At 34.3% G+C, this 24,391-nt stretch overlaps 2 protein-coding genes and 2 long non-coding RNA genes across 7 annotated transcripts in view; 2 read left to right on the forward strand and 2 right to left on the reverse strand.

Moving 5' to 3' along the window:
- LOC107732090 (uncharacterized) overlaps positions 1–6,579 on the forward strand; it is a 16,151-nt gene extending 9,572 nt beyond the window's left edge. For both annotated transcript variants that reach the window (XM_016543337.1, XM_016543336.1), the window contains 9 exons: positions 399–489; positions 947–1,164; positions 1,247–1,489; positions 2,383–2,481; positions 2,573–2,766; positions 4,122–4,296; positions 4,437–4,593; positions 5,821–5,915; positions 5,996–6,579. In XM_016543337.1, the coding sequence (XP_016398823.1) occupies positions 399–489; positions 947–1,164; positions 1,247–1,489; positions 2,383–2,481; positions 2,573–2,766; positions 4,122–4,296; positions 4,437–4,593; positions 5,821–5,915; positions 5,996–6,192 (1,469 nt within the window). In that variant the 3' untranslated portion in view covers positions 6,193–6,579. The remainder of the gene's footprint in view (positions 1–398; positions 490–946; positions 1,165–1,246; positions 1,490–2,382; positions 2,482–2,572; positions 2,767–4,121; positions 4,297–4,436; positions 4,594–5,820; positions 5,916–5,995) is intronic.
- A 1,809-nt stretch (positions 6,580–8,388) lies between these two features.
- Positions 8,389–11,145, reverse strand: LOC107732086 (uncharacterized). 2 transcript variants are annotated; one of them, XR_001638831.1, is made up of 4 exons: positions 10,977–11,145; positions 10,777–10,884; positions 9,029–9,180; positions 8,389–8,622 (listed from the first exon to the last, which is right to left on the reverse strand). It is a non-coding gene; the product is annotated as an uncharacterized LOC107732086 (long non-coding RNA). The 2 variants fall into 2 exon arrangements; XR_001638830.1 differs by having other exon boundaries at positions 10,777–11,145.
- Positions 11,146–17,000: 5,855 nt separating this feature from the next.
- On the reverse strand, positions 17,001–19,271 carry LOC107732087 (uncharacterized). The gene is made up of 4 exons (XR_001638832.1): positions 19,179–19,271; positions 18,640–18,708; positions 18,062–18,159; positions 17,001–17,099 (listed from the first exon to the last, which is right to left on the reverse strand). It is a non-coding gene; the product is annotated as an uncharacterized LOC107732087 (long non-coding RNA).
- Positions 19,272–22,488: 3,217 nt separating this feature from the next.
- Positions 22,489–24,391, forward strand: part of LOC107732128 (uncharacterized protein C18orf8-like) — an 11,518-nt gene continuing 9,615 nt past the window's right edge. Inside the window, exons 1-4 of one of the 2 annotated variants that reach the window (XM_016543389.1) lie at positions 22,489–22,694; positions 23,168–23,244; positions 23,900–23,984; positions 24,064–24,120. In XM_016543389.1, coding sequence (XP_016398875.1) covers positions 22,596–22,694; positions 23,168–23,244; positions 23,900–23,984; positions 24,064–24,120 — 318 coding nt within the window. In that variant the 5' untranslated portion in view covers positions 22,489–22,595. Of the gene's footprint in view, positions 22,695–23,167; positions 23,245–23,441; positions 23,499–23,899; positions 23,985–24,063; positions 24,121–24,391 lie in introns of those variants that run through there. The other variant, XM_016543391.1, reaches the window with a different exon arrangement.

Genomic DNA, 24,391 nt, shown 5'->3' on the forward strand with positions numbered 1-24,391 from the left:
TATATATATATATATATATATATATATATATATAGTAACAGTTTTATAAGCCTTTACTGTTACTTTGGAATGGATCAATTTAATGTGTCCGGAGTCTGACTGAGTAAAAGTATTAATTTTTTTAATTAAATGGAGCATACAAAATACAGCATAACTATATATGTACTTTATATCTAATCTAATACATTAATATCTAAAATAAAATCTGCTAGAAACTTCTCTGTTTGGGTCCAGTCTCTATAAAAATGATTTTCAAAAACTTTATCCAGTAATCTTGAACGACTGGAAAAGTCATGGAAATTTATTTCAAGGTGTAAATGTATTTAAAAAAATCTAATATATGTATAAAGATCAGAATCCTCTATACAATTTATCTATGTTCTCTCTCACTCTGACAGGACTGCCACGGTTGCCCTTCTTCCTGGAGAACAGGGCAAGAGCGGGACTGGAGCCGAGACATCACTGGCCGGAGCAGGGCAACAGACTCAGGTAGGAAGATTTCTAAAGGGCCTGAAGGGTGAGAAATGAATGGGGTGATTAGTAAGAGCTTTATAAAAAGATCACAGTTCAGTATGTCAATCAATGTAAGAAAGAAAAACCTTTTGCAATTCAGCATGACATCATTACAGTGACATCACTGCTTTCAGCTTTCTGAATTTTGATCGATTTGTTTCCTAAACAAAATGTTAGATATGTTTGCCTTAGCATTTGGAAAACTTAAGCAGTGTACATTGTCCTTAAAGGGATAGTTTACCCAAAAGTAAAAAAAAATTCAGTCTACATTTACTCACCCTCATGTTGTTACAAATCTGTATGACTTACTTTCTTCTGTGGAAGATATTTTTCAGTGGGGCCCAAAACCGTTTGATGATAGTAAATGATGACAGAATTTCCATTTTTGATTGGACTGTCCCTTTAAGTGACTATAATTGGTTGTGTGTTGAAGGGAGGCGGAGCCTGATGAGCCAGCAGACCCTGAGGAAGGCCGTGCATTGCGTGGAGCTGCGGGTCAAGCAGCGGTCGAGCGTTTACAGCGAGCCGCCCATCACGACGAGCAGCAGTCGCCACACGGGCATCCCTCGCCCCCCAAAAAAGCCTTCAAGACCCACCGCGTGCCCTCTCTCTGCTCGATGGCCACCAGGGCCACCGTTTCCCTCATGACAGGTCAGAAACAGACCACCAAGTGTTATTTACCAGTCACATGAGTGCTTAAGAAAAGCCATTAAACGTAGTCTTGCTCTCTCAGCTCCCAGCATGCAGTACAGCAGCAGCCTGGCGTGTTTGACCCCAGAGCTGGCCGAACTCTTGTTGGCTCATATAGCACGTGAACGTCTCCTCCGACCGCGTACCCTGGAGCTGTTCTTTGGCTGCCCGCTGCAGAAGTTTGTCCTAAACTGCTACCCATACACCACCAACGAGCTGCTGCGGCAACTGAGGGCGTTTTCCTGTCTCAAACATCTCAGCTTCGTCAGCTCTCCACTCATCACAGGTGTGCAATATTAAGATGTTATTACAGTATATAAATAAATAGATCAGTAAATCATTTTTTAGGACTATTAAGACTTTTACATTTTAGCCCAAAATTCTCATTACTGAAATGCAAAAAAACGTTTTGTTTTATTACTGTAATGGTAAAAATAAATAAAAACATAATAAACATATAAAAATGTAAATAAATTAAATATAGAAAAATATGTTCAAATAAAAAAGAAAGTCATTGCTATATAATAAATAATGAAATAATTAGTATTTATTTTTTATTAATTTTTAATAATAACAATAATAATACTATATCAGTTGTTAATATATTATTATTGTTAAATATTTTCATAATATGTAATATAAATATATTACAAATAATATTAAATCTTAATACACATTAAACTTGTAAAAAAAAATATAATTATATATATATATATAATAAAGTCAGAGCTATATAATAAGTAATAAAATAATTATTAATTTTAGTATTGATTTTTTTATTATTTTTTATTAATAATAATAATAAAATATAAAATATCATTATTGTTAAATATTTTTATAATGTGTAATATAAATATTTTACAAATAATATTTAATCTTAATACGTAAAGATTTGTTATTACATTAACATTTGATGTAAAAAATATACATATATTTTATGGATTTTTTTTGCATTATGGTAATGGAATAAATGTGCTTAATTGTCATATAAATAGATTTCTGAAAATAGACATATTTGATCAAATATGTATTTATTCTTTTGATTTTTGGGTGAAATATGACTAGATATCGGTGAGAAAAATTACACTTCTATAGGGCGTATTTCTATCGATTACTGGCTTGATTTGCATGTAAGATGATTTATAAAGCTGTTCATCATTTCCTGTTTCATTTTTGCAGACGCTGGTCTTTCAGTTTTGTCCAACCTCTCAAAACTGCAGCATCTCAACCTGTCGTCTTGTAGCAAACTAACAGACAGCTGTTTGCAGCATATCGCAGGTGAGACGGCGTGTCAGAAACCACTCACTGGAGCATCCATAAACAATTATCATCATGTACAAATGCATCATCTGTTTGTGTCTGATCTCAGGACTGCGCAGTCTGACGTTCCTGGCTCTGGACCAGACCAAAGTAAGCGATGCAGGTCTGCTGATGTATCTGCAGTCAGGTTCTTCTGCGCTGTGTCAGCTCAGCCTCAATCAGACGGCCATCACAGAGAGCACACTGAGAGTGCTGCCCACATGTGTACCACAGCTACGAATGCTCAGTATTAAACACACCAAGGTATATACATACCCTTGAAAAAAAAAAAAAACATTTATTAAAGTATACTTAAAATCCATTAACATATTTATTGACATATCACTTAAGACTTCATGATATAAAAGTATAATTAAACTTTATTTGGAGTATTTCTATATTGCACAATGCACATTTCTTAATATTATGCCTAAAATGTGTTCTAATATCACTATTAATAGGGACTGCATGATCTCTGTATAATATCAGTCTTTAAATGCAAGATATTTAAAGTGTACCTGAAGTATACTTACAATAGTTCCACTTTAGCACAATCAGATATTCTCAAGTATATCTTTAATTGGACCTCAGCACTACTTCTGCACAACTAAAGTGCATTAAGCACAAAATTAGTTGTTTATTAGTTATTGGACTTTAAGTATACCAGTTTATTATACTAAGAGTAAAATTGCAGGGTATTTTTATTAAGCACATAAATATCTAAATGCGTTTGTAGTATACTTAGCACAAAATAAATGTAATTCAAATACATTTTAGTATATTTTTTTTCACTTGGATACATAGGTTTTTTTAAAATCATTTTATAATGTTTTATTTATATTTATAATATTTTGTTTATTTTTAGAATGCAAACTCTTTATTTTCAAAAAAAAAAAAAATTTTTTTTATTTAATTCTATTTTTTTAAGGTTGTGGGTTCAATCCCATAGTTTGTTTTAGATTTTTCAATTCATTTATGGATGAGGTTATCTAAAATAGATTATATCACAATAATAGACTAACAAAAAAATTATTTTCATCAAAGTTTGAGGCAAGATTTTTAGTGTTTTTGAGAGCCTCTTTATTTATTTGATCAAAAATACAGTAAAAAAAGCAATATTGTGAAATATTATTGCAATTTATAATAACAGTTTTCTATTTGAATATATTTTAAAATGTAATTTACTCCTGTGATACAAAGCTGAATTTTCAGCATCATAACTCCAGTCTTCAGTGTCAAATGATCCTTCAGAAATCAGTCTAATATGCTGATTTATTTTTTATTTTATTTTTTTTTGTGTGGAAACAGAGATATAATTTTTTGAATTGTTTTTGATAATAGAAAGAACAGCAGTAATTTGAAATAGAAATAAAATATTTAGCAAAATTATAAATGTCTTTACTGTCACTTTTGATCAATTTAATGTATCCTTATGAACAGTAGACTGCATTTGTCCCTTCAAACAAACTCAAATTAGCTTGCGCAATCTCAACGTCATGAAGCCGTTACAGGGCTTGTTTGTAAGGTCTATTTATTTTGGACCATGAGAGAACGGCATAATGGAATTCCCTATACGTTTACCCTGTATTTATTTAACATTTGTCTCCTTTTGCCTTGAGGTGAGTGACGTGTCTGCACTCGCAGAGCTCCGAAACCTGCAGACGCTTCACCTGGACGGCACAGGTGTACGAGAAAATACTCTCCAGTGCCTAGCAACCCACCCCAGCCTATCAGCTCTCAGCCTGGCCGGCATACCGGTCGCCGACGGAAACCACACGCTGGAGATCATTTCAGGTGCAGCCAAATAGAACTATTTGTATTTATGGCTTTTTATGCATCATTTATGAAGTATTTTATGCATGCATGAATGTGTTTTGCAAGTTATTCAATCCTGTTTGGGGTTTTAGTGAAGTAAGAGCATTTTCTCCACGCAGGCCTAAGGCTTACCCAGCTCACCCTGCCCGGCAGACACTCTGTGACGGACAGTGGGCTTACGTTTCTCTCCAGACAGACTTTGCTCTTAGAACTCGACCTGACGGACTACACTCAGCTCACTGACCACGGCATTACACAGCTTGCCAGCATGACCAGGTAGAGCTTAGGTCCAAAGTGTCCATGCAGTAAATCACATGAGAAAAGGAGCTGCTGTTCTGGTTTAATGTGGTGTAATGCAACCGTGCAAATCTTGTAATGCTGGAATAGGCTTACTTAGAGTTATTTACGAAATCACTGGCTAGATCCCAAATTGTTGTTGTCCATTTTTCAGGTTTCCCACAGTCAAGAAAAACCGGGAACTATTAGAGAATTTCAAAATTCATGGAAAATAATCAAATGTAGTTACGCTCAGCTCTTTCTTTAGCTGGAATTTACTCTTTATAAAATGAGTTTTAACATTTCTTGTCCGGTCATTAGTAACAGCTGGAAAAGGCATGGAAATAATGGAAATTCTTTGGTCAGAAATTGTGGGAACCCTGATTTATGTGTAACGATCTATTCACACCAAGAGCGAATGTGTGCGTCAGACAAGACATTCACACGGTTCTTTTTTTCGTCAACAAATATAGTGGTTTTTGTTTTTGATTAACTTTGTTTTATTTGTTTGGAGAGAAAACCTATAGACCGGTAAGTTTCTTTAGTACATTTTCCAGCATTCTGAGCAAAAAAGTGATTATATGTGACCCTGGAGCACAAAACCAGTCTTAAGTCGCTGGGGTTTATTTGTAGCAATAGCCAAAAATACATTGTATGGGTCAAAATTATAGATTTTTCTTTTATGCCAAAAATCATTAGGATATTAAGTAAAGATCATGTTCCATGAAGATATTTTGTAAATTTCCTATTGTAAATATATCAAAACTTAATGTTTGATTAGTCATATGCATTGCTAAGAGCTTCATTTGAACAACTTTAAAGGCGATTTTCTCAATATTTTGATTTTTTTTGCACCCTCAGATTCCAGATTTTCAATTTTTTTTGTATCTCGGCCATGTAATATTGTCCTATCATAACAAACCATACATCAATGGTAAGCTTATTTATTCAGCTTTCAGATGATGTATAAATCTGAATTTAAAAAAAATGACCCTTATGACTGGTTTTGTGGTCCAGGGTCACATATTGCAATATATCATGCTGTTGCTGTGTTACTGCTTTAAAGCAATTAAAATTGGCATTGTCCTGCAGTTTTTCGTTTCTGCTGTTGGTATGAGTAGACCTTTCGTTTGCGATTCATTTCTGTTTCATTAGAACAGTATTCAGAAGTCTTATTTTGCTTTTACCAAAGATGGTAATGATGACCCGCCCCTTTGCACCTGATAGGTTGAAGAAGCTGTCTCTTAGCAACACTCAGGTGAGTGACAGCGGGCTACAGCTGCTGAAACTCAACCTCAGCAGAACCAGAATCACAGATCAGGGTATGTTGTGCAGTCTTATTCCCTCCACAATCATTTTCTAGTCAAGAAACGTCTCTAACATACTGAATTCTACTCCTCAGGTCTGAAGTTCCTGTGTCGTATGCAGTTGAGTCAAGTGAACCTGGATGGCACAGGCGTAACTCTTGGTGGCATTGCTAACCTGATCTCCGCCTGCCCTCATCTGACCAGTGTACGAGCCAGCCATACCCGCGCCATTCCTCCAGACCAACAGTCTGACGACGACGACGATAACGGCAACAACGCCACACGATCCTAGATGTTTCTGTGTATTCTTCAAACACGGCCATGGTACCATTCAGCTGTTTCTCAGAGGGCAGATTATTCAGAGCTTCCTTTTTCCATAAGTAGCACTACAATCTCACTTGGGTTCGACAATCAAGTTGAAATACGTTTTTGAATGTGGTTAAACAGCGTAATGAACAAAGTGTTCATACTTAACCTGCGTTTTGTCTGGAACTTGAAACGTGCCATGAATATGCACACTTCAAATTTATATTTTTTCTGGGCATTTTGCATTTTTTTGTCAAATAAAATGAATTAAATATCATTTAAAAATACTGACGACTTGTAATACAGCATACAACAAAAGGCGTCATAATTTAGTAATAATGATGCTCAAATATTGATAATCAACAATTTGCATGACAGATGTAGAAGTATTTGAATCTTTTACATTGTGTATTGAGGATTTGTGCATGAACATGATATTTTTATTTTAAAAATGAACTCAACAGTGTAGAAACAGCTTACACACATTAAAGCAGGTGTTAATGAATGACATAGATTTTACATGGATATATTTTGGATAAATGCATCTGAATGATTGATTGAATAGAGTTGGCATTTCACAAAGTCAGTGTTGTTTTACTGGCATGTTACTGAATCTAGCAGATGTTTTACTCCTACTTGTGTATTCATGTTGGATGTAAGTTTATTAGTATATCTTTTAATTAGAGGATTTATTAGTCTACTGGCAATAAATGGATCCAGGTTTACACTAACATGCATCTGTCCTTAACTTAACAAAAAAGTTCTGAATCGTGAAATCCCCAAAAAATGAATAGCATCATCACATTGGCGTTCGACTGTTTCTGTATGCATTAGTGTTGTACCTTTTAAGCGTTTGAATGCAATAACATTTAAAATACAAAAACATAAAGATCTCAATCATATCTGGAAAAAAAGGTCTATGTATTAAAGAAAAAAAGTCAAGTTCTAAATTCTAAACATACCTCGAATGCACGGTGCTGTTCTGTCTTGATCTGACGCAAAGGTTTGTTGAAACTGTCAAATGCATTCCTGTTTCCAACAGTTGTCTGGTCTGAATTAAAATGAGACACAAACCCTGTTTTTTACATTCAGAACTCAGGAGCTAGTCAATGGTGCATCATGAACACGGTAGCGTCTTTTTCACGTTTATTTAAAATGCCATGAATTTTCAGTGTGTATGTTCCTACAACCCCAAAATAGGTATTTCACTGTTAACCCACTGAATGCTGTTTGATGTGTTAGCAAATGTTAGTTCTGTGACATTAGTGCAAGTATACAGAAAATATACACAACAATTCATTAAGGAAGTCTACTAACAAAAATGGAGTGTGAATGTATGGCACAGCTCGTATTAGATGCATGTTGTACAGTAAATTCATTCAGTCTGCTCCACATTTGTACAGTTTATTTTGCAGGTAACTAGGATGGTCTAAAACTATTTTATACTTTAGGTTTACAACGTTAATAAAAGCTACATTTTGCAATGGTTACTTTTGTCTTTTCATTGCTTTTTTTACCTTTATAATTTGTATTTATATATTATCTGTGTTCCGTAAAATAATTAATAATCAATAAAAATAAAAAATATTTTTGATGACATTATTTACATTAGTGTTAAAGTTACAGTGTTACACAACTAGCCAGTAATAATAGCAACGAGTAGGCCTACCTAAATGTAACTATTTTGTAAAGTTGCTTATGTAGAGAGTTTGTTTCTTCATCAGAACAGATTTGGAGAAATGTAGCATTACATCACTTGCTCACCAATGGATCCTCTGCAGTGAATGGGTGCCGTCAGAATGAGAGTCCAAACAGCTGATAAAAACACAATAATCCACACAAATTCATCTACACGATAAATGTCTTGTGAACTGCAAAGTTGCCTGTTTGTAAGAAACAAATCCATCATTAAGGTGTTTTTACTTTATCTTGTCGCTTCTGGCCAAAATATGAGTCCATAATCCATCCCTTTGTCCTCTAACTTCAAAACACAAACATAGAGGACTCATATTTTAGCCAGAAGCAATGCCAGCTTTTCATTTCACAAGAAATAAACTGCTGCACTGGAGTGGTGTGGGTTATTGTGATGTTTTTATCAGCTGTTTGGACTCTCATTCCGACGGCACCCATTCACTCCAGATGATCCATTGGTGAGCAAGTGATGTAATGCTACATTTCTCCAGATCTGTTCTGATGAAGAAACAAACTCATCTACATCTTGCAAATTTTCAGCAGTTCATTGTAAACAATAATCGTGAGATCAAATATGCATTTGTTAGATTCACATATTTACAGTAAAAACTACAAGAATAGCACGTATAAAAACCATTACTGCTGTCTTTTTAACAGGTTGTCAACGGACAAGGGTGTGAACTTGTAGCCGGATCCCTCATAAAACTTGTTCTGAAATTCAACCCTGAAAGCAAACACAAAGCACATAAAAACATCACTTTAACTACATTCATATCACTAATTGTATAATATTTAAACATGCTTTTAAACAGAACAAACGTTTGTTGTTTTTAGGAGTAACAGTACATACTGAACCTCACGATAAACTTTCACACTATTAATGCTAAATTTGGACACATTTCAAGTACAGAGACATTAGACCTTTGGGCCAGATATATGTAAACTTTAATAGATTAAAAATAGATAGACAAACATGTTCCATGTCAAAGGTCAAACACCTTGACTAACACGCAGCTTACAAGTGCAAGGTGCAAGGTTTTTATATGCATGATAACTCTGATGACTTCTTTGTTAAAAGAATTAAAGTGAAGTCTCCTACTCGTTGCTTATGAATTATGCGTTGTTCTTACCAGTGTAGTCGTAAAGCATGCAGAAATGCAGACAGGCCCTCCATAACCAGAAGAATAGTCACGGTGAGAACAGCGAAAGCAGCAAACAGCAGTACCAGAGGAGATCTTCAGACTCACCTGGAGAACCATCCGCCAAAGCACCTCCGACAGCTCTGCAGACCAGAGACACAACCACACTTTCATTTACCATTTTACTGTGTCATTGTGTTTCTTAAAGGAACAGATCACCCAAAAATGAACAGTCTGTCATTATCCATTCACTCATGTCATTCTAAACCTGTATGGTTTTCTTTCCTCTGTGGATTGCAATAGAATTTTTTTCTATACAATATTAGCAATAGCACTGTGTGAAGAGCATGCTGAAACTTAAACCATTGTTCACTGAAAATCTTAACCAAAAAAAACTAAATATGTACTTTTGTGTTCCATAGTGCAAAGAAAAGACATGAGGGGGAGTACTACTGATATTTTGAACTTCTGTGAATTAATTGTGTGAATATTTTATTTGCATGTTTACTGGCACATAAAATATACTATAATATGTAATATATATGTTAATTTAGAAATCATTTTAATATGCTGATCTGCCGCTCAATTATTAATAAGTGTTCTTATTATTATCAATGTTGAAAACAGTCCATATTTTTGTGGAAACTGTGATACATTTTTTTCAGGATTCTTAGATGAACAGAAAGCAAAAAAAACAGCATTTATTTAAAACATACATATTTTGTAATATTATAAATGTCACTTTTGATCAACTTAATGCAGCCATGCTGAACTAATTAAAGACTTCTCTGATACCAAAAGCTTACCATCTCATCTTTCTGATGATGTGAGAAGGAGGAGCGCGTATCTGTTTCATGCTGATCATTCAAATATATATATATAAATATATTCAACATATTTTTATACACAATTCACATTCTAAATATGGTATTGGCAATTTGAAAATGTCAAATAAATAAATAAATAAAAACTGTAAAAAAAAAAAAAAAAAGATTTAAGCTAAATTTTGCAGTACTGAAATGTATAATTAAAAAAAACTAATAAATAAATCACCAATAAATATAAATCCTAGTCTTGTATATACATTTTAAATATAATATTGAAGTTCAACGAAAACCTTATAGACTACTGAATTGAATTACTATTTATGTACTTTACACAAATTGAATATATTGAAATATTTATAAATGGTATAAACATACATAATTACATTTATTTTATATTCTTTTTCATTTAATTATTTTTAATTATTATTTTAATAATATAACTAATGTAACATATTTTATTCATTTTACTGTATAGGAGGGCCACGTGTTTATACAATTTTACTGGGGGTGTTTTTCAAAATCAGTGTTGAAATCAGTACCATTTTAGTATCAATAAACTATTAGAGTTTTGTGAATATATTTTGAATGAATTTTTATTTTTATCTTTTTGTTTTCATTAGAATTGAGTTAGTTGTGGTTATTTTGTTGTGTATGTTTGTCATAGTTAATGTACAGTTTTTAATTTTTATTTCAGTTTTAGTTTTAGTTATTTTAGTACATCAATATAAACTAAATGAAAATGAGAAATACTGCCTTGGCAATTAGCGGACATAAACTAATTTTAGTTTTTAAATATTTTTTATTTTAGAGATTTTTTTTTATTTCAAATGACAAAAGTTTTGCATGGTTTTAGTTGGTTGAAACAAGCGTTAACTGTTCTTGGGACAGGGTTGCTCTGTTCTGCTCACCCACCTGGTGTCTGGTTTTCATGCGGGTCCTGTAGATGAGGAAGGGTTTGAGAAGAAGCAGCACAGGAACCATGAGCATAGCCGTCACAACCAAGAAGATCTGAACCGCTTTCTGTAGAGCATTACAGCGTCAGTCATAATCGGTAAAGCTGAGTACTTCAGCTATGAAATGCCAACTGCTTTTCGAGGAGCATGAATCCAAACCTGTCCTGCGTAAAGAAGCTAATACTCAGACTGGTAATCAAACAGCATCATGTTGATGAAGAGAGCCGTTTCAGAGCGTAGAGTGATGCACCATTTATAGAGGATGAGGAAGATCAGGTATCCGAAGAGAGACAGCAGGAAGATCAGCTGTGGAACAAACTGTCCTGGAATTTTCCGAAATGTCTGTTAAAAAGAAAAGAGAAAAACAAAAAGTCACAGATTTCTGAACAGTGATGACCATAAGGGTTAAGAACTGATATGAATCATTATTTAGCTGGACTTTGTGAAGAGGTGGTACTTTTAAACAATCAGCTACCTTTTAATCATAATAATACCACTATCTACAGTAATTAAACTGAAAAACTTCAGTTGCTGCTTTAAATTTGTAATCAAAATTGCTCATTTCAACTCCTTTTTTAAAATCTTGTCAAATCTCGTATAAATTGCTATTCAAATTGGTTCAATTATTTTGATGAGTTAAAGGAAAACATGTTGCCATGACTTATTGATCATATAATTTTTTTGTGTAGATTTATATACATGTAACATATCTTTCTATTTTTCTATTTTTAGACAAAATAGACAAAAGCTACATTATTACATCATAACATTTCAGTGTAATATTTAGATGTCCTTAAAGAGAATTAATATTTTGCATTAGCATTTGACAATCTTATTGATTTCAATTGGTTTGAAAATTTAATTTTGCCTTAATTTATATGAGATACCCAAACAAAATTGACCAAACTCAGGGTGAGTCCAAAGAGCATATGACTGACATCCTCATCTCGAAAGAGTTTAGAAAGGACAGCTTATTTGATGCAATATTCCAAACCTAAAACAAAAACGTACATTAAAATCAATTCAAGTTTTAATAGGTTTACATTGTTCTGCTAAATCAATGCTTCGTTCTTCCAGATCTTTGTTGTTCAAATCCACACATTTATGAATTTTGGAATAATTAAGATAAGCAGCAAATCAGCGTAATAGAATTATTAAAATCATGTAACATTGAAGACTGGAGTAATGATGCTGAAAATTCAGCTTTGATCACAGGAATACATTTTAAAATATATTTGCTGTCAAACGATTAATCGCGATTAATCGCATCCAAAATAAAAGTTTTTGTTTACATAATATATGTTTGTGTACTGTGTATATTTAATATGTATATATAAATACAATTGAAAATATTTACATGTATATACATTTATATATTAATTATATTATATTTTTTAATTATATTATATTTTATATAAATATATTTAATATATAAAAACAACATATTTTTCTTAAACATATACATGCATGTGTGTGTATTTATATATACATAATAAATATACACAGTACACACACATATATTATGTAAACAAAAACTTTTATTTTGGATGCGATTAATCGCGATTAATCATTTGACAGCACTAATTAAAATATATAAAAATTATTATAATTATATTTACATTTACTTATTTGTATTTATTACTTCACTTGCTATTAAAGGTACTTTTTCATTCCCTTGCACATGCTGTGCAATTTAGGAACAAATCTGATTGTTAATGCACAGCATCAGAACATCTCAATCTTGCCACCTAGTGAATAAAACACAATAAGACAACCAAACTTCTATTCAAACTCTTAAATCATTGTAAAGTGATGTCATGTGTGGTGTGTATTGACAATCTGATAGCAAGCTAGTGCCTATCGATTGCTTTAAATATTCAAGAGCACATATGAAGAGATCTATGGATTCTGGATTGTGGTATAAGTAATCATGATGTTATAGTATGCAGAATGGGAACATTGCTGTGCATATATGTTGCAAAAGTGTTCTACGTTGACAATTCATGTTTTGTGTGTGAAAGAACGTCAAAAAAAAACTTAAAAACACACATTAGGTATATGATGCTCTCACCACCGCTTGGAGTTCCTCAGTGGCCTGTATCTCCGCATGCCGCAGAACAAAACTTCCATGAAAAAGGCGCCAAAGAACCTTTTCAAAAGCAGGAAACCTTTCTTGTTTGATCACACCTGCAATAAAGCTTCAAATGTGTACAAATACAGTATGTCATAAGTTGTACTGTACAATTAGATCAGATTGTAAAATCCTTTTTAGTTTTAATCGGAACCTTTGTGTATCAGTGGGACAAAATGTACCTTAGATGTACCCTAGAGCTCCAGATCTGTTTCTGCGTCTGGTTATGTGTGATGAGACGGTCACAGACACTGAGTCTTCAGAGGGAGGCTCAGAGCAGGTTAGCAAAAAGTCAACTTAAGTAGTTTAGACTGTACATGGAAACCATCCACTTTCATTGCATGGAAATGAGTATGGACAATTCCTTTCTGTTTCGCCAAAAAAATGAAACATCATACAGGTTTGGAACAACATTACGGCAAGCAAATCGTGGCAAAATGTTTATTTTTGAGGGAACTTCACTTAAAGCTTTTGAGAATAATGATTAAAATAAAAATTGTTCAGTTTACTTGAAGAACAGATAGAGGAGTAAACTATGTTTACTAAACATGCAAATGTTTGAATATTAAGTACAAATCAAGGCCTTAAAGGCAGAGTAAGTGATTTCTGGTAGCCAATGTTGATGTTTGAAATCACCAAAACAAACACGCCCCTACCCCAAAAGGGTCTTGCCTCTATTCTGATAGCTCCGCCCCACATATACGTACGCAACCCAGGCAACGATTAGTTCTGTGAAACAAAGCAAAACCAATGTTACACCGTGTCTACGGACGTGAGCGGCGCGGCGCAACAAATCCCCGACAGAAAACTGCTGCCGGGTTCTATTTATGACGTGCTGACACAAATTTCAAATGGTTTTCAACGGTCGTTTGATCGCGTCCAGTGTAGTCAGACTTTAGCTGTTGTAGACACGGTGTTACTCACCTATTGAGAAGAAACAAAGCAACCTCGGCGTCCGATCGCAGGCCTCCGCTCCTTGAGTTCTCTCCAGCGCTGGAAAGCTGATCCGATATTTACACGGGTCCTACTTCTTGCCTTATCTTTCCGCAGACGTTTTCCTCTTTTGTTTTTTTATCCGCCATCTCTATCTTTCTGTCGCTTGGCTCGGCTAATGTCCGTCCCGTGCACTGAAAGCTCTCTCCTCCACATCACGAGTGTAGACGCCCCTTATTGCTGATTGGCTACAAGTTTGTTTTGCAATTCGGCCCGAATCAGTTTTCTAAAGTGTTTTTGAAAAATCACATACCCTGCCTTTAAGTTTGGTTTAAAAAAATGGATCTGAAGCATCAAAAAATAAATAAATAAAATAAACGTTAAAATATGATCAGTTTTGTTATTGTTAACTTAAGCTAAAACTAAAACTTTTGAAAATCATTTTTGGTCATTGAAATAAATCAGAAATTAAAATAAAATATAGATATAAATATCAGACAAAAAAAACTTACATTTAAATGAAAATTAGAAATGTTGCCTTGGTAAACAACTACAGTACAAAAATACAAGTAGAACAATTACTGGAACTAAAACAGAAATAACAATAAAATTAAATCTATATACAGTAGAAATATTAAAAAGACTAATAAAAACGACAAAAAGCACATAACAAAATTACTTAAACTAAAATGAAAATGAAATCTAAATATATAAAATGCTATTATTCAAAATAATACGGCATACTAATAGTACATAATTAAAAATAAAATTAATTAAAATTAATCTCAAGATCTTGAGCTCTTTAAAGAAACCTTCGGTCATCCTCAGCAGAGAGTCAATGTCCATCAGCTCAATGAGGTTCTGTCTGAGTGCGGCATGGTTACGGTTGATTTCTCGCAGCTCCTGCTCCAACTTCTCAAATGTGGACTAAAGGTTTGAAGGCAAGCATTAAGGCACAATAACTTTCCGAATATCTGTTTGCGTGTCAAATTGTGTTAATACAGAGTAAGAGAAAATGGGTTTATTTGGTCAATGCTACAACTGAGAACAGCTTAAAAATATATTAGGCCTATCTATTTCATCTATTTGATTTTTGATAATTATTTATACGAAAACTGTAAGTCTCATCAGTTAAAAAAAAAAGATATAGCAACAAACCACAGATCAGGTCCAAGGTCTCTGCCAAGTTTGGTGCTGGTAGCATTAAAGCCCTAGGACAGTTGGGACAGTTGAAAATTCTTGGTCTCAGAAGAATAAGAAGAAGTTTAAATAGTATAACAGTATGTTGACTTTCTCAGGCCAACATAACTAGCTAATAACTTCAGTTACGTTAGTGTGGTGGATCAATGAATGTGGAAGAAGGGGAGAGATAACAGATACTGTGTATGTGTGTGTCTGTGTACAGCAGTTAAACTGAATACAATGTTTATATCTCCTTGTTTCAGATGATGAGAGAGATGAGAACTCCTGGCCAGCCTTGTGGACTGAAGGTCAGGCTAGGGAATTTAAAAACAAGCACTCTTAAATGTGCATTGAAAATTGCCAGCTGATAAAACCTGTGCTCCAGGGACAATATTCAGGATAAATGTAGCTCTTAACTGCCTGAGTTAGGTGATTAACACTAAACAGCAGAAAATCAGTCCAGTCTCCACAGCTGTAAATGTCATTGGCTGTTAAAGTCTTGTGTTGCATATAATAAACTGACATGTTGATATCACATAAGCAGTCTTTCACGTAGATGCACACTGTACACATTAGTGAGTGTGATGGTGCTTACGGGGTGTCGCTCTGGGACGGGTGAGGGAGGGAAAAATCACAGTATGCTCACTACAAAAAACTAGACTACACCACTGGGCCTTTAATAACAAAATGAGAAGTGTTGTTGTCACCTCAAGCTCCAGAACATCTCTGGCACAGGGAACCATCTCCTTCTCCTTTGTTGCAACAATTACAATGTTAGATTTCACCATCTCCTTCTGAAGATACCCTAAATGATGTAGAATTTAAATAGAAACCAACATTACGGTCTTTGAAGGAAGATAATTATATCGATCCCAATTCGTCGGTCATCCGACGTGACGTCGAGAGTGACCAACTGAAAGGGAACCAATGTTACACCGTGTCTACGGATGTGAGCAGCGTGGAGCAACAAATCCCCGACAGAAAACTGCTGCGGGGTTCTATTTATGACGTGCTGACACAAATTTCAAATGGTTTTCAACGGTCGTTTGATCGCGTCCAGTGTAGGCAGACTTTAGCTGTTGTAGACACGGTGTTACTCACCTATTGAGAAGAAACAAAGCAACCTCGGCGTCCGATCGCAGGCCTCCGCTCCTTGAGTTCTCTCCAGCGCTGGAAAGCTGATCCGATACTTACACGGGTCCTACTTCTTGCCTTATCCTTCCGCAAACGTTTTCCTCTTTTGTTTTTTATCCGCCATCTCTATCTTTCTGTCGCTTGGCTCGGCTAATGTCCGTCCCGTGCACTGAAAGCTCTCTCCTCCACATCACGAGTGTACACGCCCCTTATTGCTGATTGGCTACAAGTTTGTTTTGCAATTCGGCCCGAATCAGTTTTCTAAAGTGTTTTTGAAAAATCACATACCCTGCCTTTAAGTTTGGTTTAAAAAAATGGATCTGAAGCATCAAAAAATAAATAAATAAAATAAACGTTAAAATATGATCAGTTTTGTTATTGTTAACTTAAGCTAAAACTAAAACTTTTGAAAATCATTTTTGGTCATTGAAATAAATCAGAAATTAAAATAAAATATAGATATAAATATCAGACAAAAAAAACTTACATTTAAATGAAAATTAGAAATGTTGCCTTGGTAAACAACTACAGTACAAAAATACAAGTAGAACAATTACTGGAACTAAAACAGAAATAACAATAAAATTAAATCTATATACAGTAGAAATATTAAAAAGACTAATAAAAACGACAAAAAGCACATAACAAAATTACTTAAACTAAAATGAAAATGAAATCTAAATATATAAAATGCTATTATTCAAAATAATACGGCATACTAATAGTACATAATTAAAAATAAAATTAATTAAAATTAATCTCAAGATCTTGAGCTCTTTAAAGAAACCTTCGGTCATCCTCAGCAGAGAGTCAATGTCCATCAGCTCAATGAGGTTCTGTCTGAGTGCGGCATGGTTACGGTTGATTTCTCGCAGCTCCTGCTCCAACTTCTCAAATGTGGACTAAAGGTTTGAAGGCAAGCATTAAGGCACAATAACTTTCCGAATATCTGTTTGCGTGTCAAATTGTGTTAATACAGAGTAAGAGAAAATGGGTTTATTTGGTCAATGCTACAACTGAGAACAGCTTAAAAATATATTAGGCCTATCTATTTCATCTATTTGATTTTTGATAATTATTTATACGAAAACTGTAAGTCTCATCAGTTAAAAAAAAAAGATATAGCAACAAACCACAGATCAGGTCCAAGGTCTCTGCCAAGTTTGGTGCTGGTAGCATTAAAGCCCTAGGACAGTTGGGACAGTTGAAAATTCTTGGTCTCAGAAGAATAAGAAGAAGTTTAAATAGTATAACAGTATGTTGACTTTCTCAGGCCAACATAACTAGCTAATAACTTCAGTTACGTTAGTGTGGTGGATCAATGAATGTGGAAGAAGGGGAGAGATAACAGATACTGTGTATGTGTGTGTCTGTGTACAGCAGTTAAACTGAATACAATGTTTATATCTCCTTGTTTCAGATGATGAGAGAGATGAGAACTCCTGGCCAGCCTTGTGGACTGAAGGTCAGGCTAGGGAATTTAAAAACAAGCACTCTTAAATGTGCATTGAAAATTGCCAGCTGATAAAACCTGTGCTCCAGGGACAATATTCAGGATAAATGTAGCTCTTAACTGCCTGAGTTAGGTGATTAACACTAAACAGCAGAAAATCAGTCCAGTCTCCACAGCTGTAAATGTCATTGGCTGTTAAAGTCTTGTGTTGCATATAATAAACTGACATGTTGATATCACATAAGCAGTCTTTCACGTAGATGCACACTGTACACATTAGTGAGTGTGATGGTGCTTACGGGGTGTCGCTCTGGGACGGGTGAGGGAGGGAAAAATCACAGTATGCTCACTACAAAAAACTAGACTACACCACTGGGCCTTTAATAACAAAATGAGAAGTGTTGTTGTCACCTCAAGCTCCAGAACATCTCTGGCACAGGGAACCATCTCCTTCTCCTTTGTTGCAACAATTACAATGTTAGATTTCACCATCTCCTTCTGAAGATACCCTAAATGATGTAGAATTTAAATAGAAACCAACATTACGGTCTTTGAAGGAAGATAATTATATCAAAGGTGTTTTAAAGCAACTGTGTGTAGTTCCGTGCATTTTTGCGACTTTGGAGCCCCCTACAGTTAAGTGAGTGGAATTTTTTTCTGTCGTAAAAATAATGCTATCGCTGTCATTTTTTTTTTTTTTTGCCATCCATTCTTTCGTACCTGTTCACCAAACTTATATTTTCCCGAAACAGACGTTTGGGAAAGAAATCAGTATCGCTGTCATTTTTTTTTTTTTTTTGCAATCCATTCTTTCGTACCTGTTCACCAAACTTATATTTTCCCGAAACAGACGTTTGGGAAAGAAATCAGTATGATGATTCAGTAAAACGGACGAGAAATAGATCTTCGCAATATTAAAACGGCATGTTCATTCATGAGGTCAGAATCAAAACTTAGTGCATCTTACAGTAAAATACAAACTTTCTTACTCAGAATTCTCTCCATTTCTTCACATCCTTCACAAATCGCCTTTGAAATGCTGTTACACCAGGATTCAGCTGTAAGATCATTTTAAAAAGTTTAATAGCCTACATAAAGGAATTCTAACATATCAAGGCAGAATTTGGATAGTTTTGGTTTATTTTAGACATGTGAAGCCCTATTCGTCCCTTAAATGACTACCTTATTAATTCACATACATACAGTAATCATGTAGACGCTTTTTTTCTGGCTCTGCAGTGTTATGCACTGATTGATTCAACCAATGGTGAGAAATCAAATTCTGTGACAATGAACGCTCAGTATGAACCGAATAGTGATGCAGAGAGTTTGCACTATATGCACTTGAAAGTGTGCACACTGCTACAAGCAGACTACATTTAAGAATCAATGGATGTTGTAAGGTTACTTGACATTCTGACAAATGTCAAAAGAAACCAAAACAGAGGCCTTTTAAACAGCTGAATGCAGTGACTTCCACACACACACACACACACACACATACACAAGCAGTACAAAGGTTACTCACGTCTTTAAACTGAACTAATCCAAGATGCACGAGTTCATTGATGCAATTGTGAGCCGCTTCAGTTTGAAAAAACAGCTGCACGAGACGCATCTCCTCACTACGAAATAAAGAACTCATTCTGGATAGTTTGGATGAACAGAAACAGCAGCAGCAGTGATTGTCTGGTTTTTGTAAGTCAGTCTATTAAATGTCTGTCTGTGAGATCAATAGTGTTCTCGTGTGGCCTCGGGATCAATATTGACACCACTAGTGCAGCTGGGCCATCCAGACCAAATTATGATGAACAACCCCTGCAGCACAGCACACGTTTCATTTAGTTTGATCATTTCAAGTAAGCAAATAACCTTAACCTTACATAAACTATCATGGCATATGGAGACCATTTACTTAATATAAATGTCTCTGATACATTGGTTTCATTGGTAAGCATTTATTGGGAAACATTCCTTTGCATTTTGCTTGCTGCTGTAGTTTTGTCATATGCTTGGCTTGAAATAATGACAATATCCAGGCCGCTTGTCGTATCAACTCGCGTGCTCCAGATATCATAACCTTCTCTCTCATCTACTTTCCTCAGTACAGTAAAATGACGAGTTTGAAGAGAGAGACTTGACTTAATCTGGTAGCTGTATGCAGCACAACAGTAAGTAAGCCATCCATAGTCTGGTGAAGAAGCCTCTTCTCTCCTCGTTATTTGTATGTTTCTCTAAATTGAGGGAAAAGAACAAGAAAACAACTATTAGAAACAGCTCTGTCCTTAAAGGGGTCATATGATGCTGCTAAAAAGAACATTATTTTGTGTATTTGGTGTAATGAAATGTGTTTATGCGGTTTAAAGTAAAAAAACCACATTATTTTTCACATACTGTACATTATTATATATAAATTATTTTATTCGAATCTTTTTTTTTTTTACTTTGCATTGTTAATTTTATGTCTTAATAATCTGTTGATTACTTTGTGATTATTTTTTAAAGGCTTTTTATGTAAAGCACTTTAAATTACCATTGTGCATGAAATGTGCTATATAAACTTGCCTTGTTTTCCTAAACACAAATAACTTCCATTATGCTGTTATGTTCATATTTGTAATGTTATAAAATCCCTAAAAGACTAAAATATTACAATTAGAATGAACTCTGCTTCTATATCACTTTTAGAGTTACATTCTCACATGATGCGCTGTTCTAATTAATAAATAAATAATTAAAATTGTATTAAAATTGAATGAAAGGTAACTAAATTTGAATTAAATTTAATTTCTGTCGTACCTGTTGTGCTGTTCTCCACAGGAGAAGCATCTGTGGCACCCTGAGCACTCAGGATAACTGATGGCACACTGACAGGCACTTCACCCGGCAAAGTGTACATATACTCTGGGATGCTGGAAATGCCGTCTTGGCCCCACATATCCTGTTTCGTAATATTAAAAGTATGCAGGCTGGGTCTCCTATTGGCCCACATGCTGCAGTTACCGTCTCTCTCATCTACATTGTCCTCAGAGAGGGATGAAGATGTTCTGGACAGATTGTCAGGTGTAGAGTTGAGAGAGGCAGACTCAAAACCTGAGGAATGATGAAGGATGAGGGCTGATGCCTCTGGATCGACCGGCTCAGACACAGGCACAATAGACTCCACTTTGTTCCGTCTGCAGAGAAAGGGACGCTTCATAGCCTTCCGTACTCTTTTGAAGAATAAATACATTCGTTTCTTCATCTTCCTATTTGTATGTTTCTCTAAAGTGAGGTAAAACAAATGGGTAACACAACTATTAGAAACATCTCTGACCTCAAATTAAAAGAAAATCACTTGTTATCCTTCTTCTGTCATATTATAAATGCAAATTAATGTAAATATCACTCTTTAGCAAAAACACATTTTCCTCAAAATGTATATATAATATATACATTTTGATATAAGATAAATTGTATAAGTAAATACAATTTTATGTGTGTGTATGTGTGTGTTTAAAATGTATTTTAAAGTGTAAATTTAAGCATAATATAATCATAAAGCTGAGGGAGGCGTGTGTTCACTGCTGTCCTTACTCCGGGCCGCCACTAAAATTCACGGGACAAATTTTCTGGGTGGACATAACACAGAAGACCTTCTGTGGGACCCCTTTATCAGGGCCTGGACAATGTTGTGTATTAGGTTTCAAATATGAATCTCACCTGCTGAGCTGTTCTCCAGTAGAGCTCAGGTGATTCTCGTCGCTGATCTGATTCTGGAGAAAACTTGCCAGTATGCGCTTTCGTGTGACGTCACAGACTTCGCTGAACTGAACACGTCACGATCACGTTATGATTTCATGGACTGCATTTTTTAAAAGCTGAGCCAATAAATCTGACAAGCTCACTGATCTATTTAATTATTAAAGATCAGTGGACAAGCTGCTGTTTAAAAACCCAGCGCTGGTGTTTTGAACGACAGTGTGACCACTTTTTTTATACATAATATATAAATAATATTCATTTGTGTGTTCATTTGAATATTATATTTTATATATTTGAAATAAGTTAAAATTATTTAAATATAAATATAAATAAATAATATGAATATATTTATATAATAAAGTCAATTCACGTTATACGCGCTGTTGTCGCGTTTTATTTATTTATTTATTTATTTATTTGTTTATTTATTGGCTGAATGAATGAATTAATGAATGAATACTTTCTAATTCTTTAATAATTAATAATTATTTCTTTTTGGAACACAAAATAGACGTTAGGCAGAATTATAAGTCCCAATTCACTTTCATTGGGTTGCTTTTTTGGAAAACGAGTGAACAAAATTGATAAAATTTTCATTTTGGGGTGAGGTAAACAAACCTTTAATGTCCAAAAACTATAGCATAGTAATGTTAGGCTAATATATTGCTATATATATTATAGGCTAAATATATTTGCCTACAGTTATTGAAAATTTAAATTTTTATGAATTGACATTTGAAGAAAAATATTTAACAAACTATTTTAATTCCCTTTCAGAAGGACTAATACCTAAAAGTAAGAAAACTGTAAAGCCCTGTTTAATTTTATTAAAATGTTAATCAAATGAATTAAAACAGATTTCCTTTTTGATATTTGACGGTCACCCCAAAGAAGTAGCCTAGTTCATCGTAATCTTAGTTTTGTTGGAAATTCAAATTATTTTTGCCTTAAAATGCCCGAAATTGAATTCCCTTAACCATGTTTATCCCTGATGAGTTAGAACAACCTATATGAAATGTTATCATATGAATTTCCATGTTTATTGTTATAGTGCAGCGCTTCTGAGGAGACGTCACGTGACCGCTTGAGCATCACATGACTGCCTCACTTCTCCACTTTTGACAGACGCGGAAGTGGAAACACTAGCTAAAGTAAAAACACAAAGCTGCGGAATAAACGACTGTAAGTTACATAAAACGATATGAGTGACGAATATTATCTAGAGCTCAGTGAAAACCCCGTGCAGTTTGAGAACGCATCTAGCGTCAACAATGTGTTTTTCGACGAGGCCAATAAACAGGTGGGGACACGTTTAATAATTTGAAGTGTAATAATTATGACATTATAAAGCGCTATCATGGCTGTGTCTCAAAATCTAATGAGCTGTCTTCCTAGACAGCATTTTTGGCCAACATAGGCGCATTTTGAATGCTGTCTCGATGGGCACAGTCATAATGTAGCGTAGATGTAGATAAATGCTTCCATAAAACTTAATAACAAATGATTAGATTGGCACGTAAATGTACTATGCAGTGGTCTTCAAGTAATTAATGACTGTAACCCTGTTATGTGCAGTAACTTTCTGTCGTGTATTTTAGTCACCAGGTTTATGGTTGTTTGGGATCAAATGTAGTGATCTGTTCATATATCAAAAGTGCTGTGGCTATACAGTGGTATCAAATGATCCTTTTCTATACACTATGGTATTGAATGATTGCTCAATTATAACTTATGCTTTCTGAGTATAATAGTTGGTGTTTTGTGTGATTTCAGGTGTTTGCTGTACGATCTGGTGGGGCCACAGGTGTTGTGGTTAAAGGGCCAGATGACAAGAGCTCAGTGGCTTTCAGGTAAGTCCCCTCCAGTGGTTCTCAATTCCAGTCCTGGGGGCCCCCTGCTCTGCACATTTAGCATGTCTCCCTTATTTAACACACCTGATTGAGATCATCAGTTTGTTAGTTCAGTTCATGGATCTCTCTCCTAACAAGCTGATGATCTCAATCAGGTGTGTTAAATAAGGGAGACATGCAAAATCTGCAAAGCAGGGGGCCCTCAGGACTGGAATTGAGAACCACTGATTCTTTATGCATCTATATCCTATACAGTATGCATCATGCAAAGATCAGTGTTATTAGTGTTATTTTTATATTATATAGTATTTGTTAATATTTTGAATGGTCTTTTATTTTTATATTACATTTTTTACATTTTTTAATGTACTTTTTATTATTTTTTAAATCTTTATATTTAGGTTTAATTATTTATTTTGATTTCAATTGTAGTTTTAGTCATTGTAAAACATAAAATTAACTTTTATTTCAATTAAATTAGTAAAATAAAAATCTTTTATTTCAAATGTTTAAGTTTATTTTTAAGTTTAGGGTTTTCATCTAATATTTGAAATTATTTTAATTTTATGGTAGCTTTATTTAAATTACTGAAAATGTTTTTTAGTTTTAGTTAATAATAACTGCATTGGTAAGCACTAACTGTTTCGTTTGACAGAATGGATGACAAAGGAGAGGTGAAGTGTATCAAATTCTCATTGGGGAACAAAATCTTAGCTGTGCAGCGCACTACAAAATCAGTTGTAAGTATAATTGATGGCTGCTGTCGCAATAAATGCAGTTGTTGTGAACACTGAATTTCTTTCTTTCTCTTTTTTTTAGGATTTCATGAACTTCATTCCTGACTATCCACACTTGGAATTTTCCCATGAGTGCAAGGTACATCCCTAAACAAACAGAGATTGACTATAATTAATTAAATAGTTAATTTATGTACGCATGTATGTATGTATGCATGTATAAACTACCAGTCAAAATTTAGGGGTCAGTAAGATTTTATTCAGTAAGAATAAAAAGTGTTTTATTCAGAAAGGATGCATTAAATAGCATAAAATTATAATGTTACAAAAGATTTCTATGATTCTATATTTCAAATGAATGCTGTTCTTTTAAGCTTCCTATTTATCAAAGAATCCTGAAAAAAAAAAAA

This window comes from Sinocyclocheilus rhinocerous, unplaced genomic scaffold, assembly GCF_001515625.1.
Source record: "Sinocyclocheilus rhinocerous isolate Xijiao unplaced genomic scaffold, SAMN03320098_v1.1 scaffold97, whole genome shotgun sequence".
In the NCBI taxonomy this organism is placed as follows: domain Eukaryota; kingdom Metazoa; phylum Chordata; class Actinopteri; order Cypriniformes; family Cyprinidae; genus Sinocyclocheilus; species Sinocyclocheilus rhinocerous.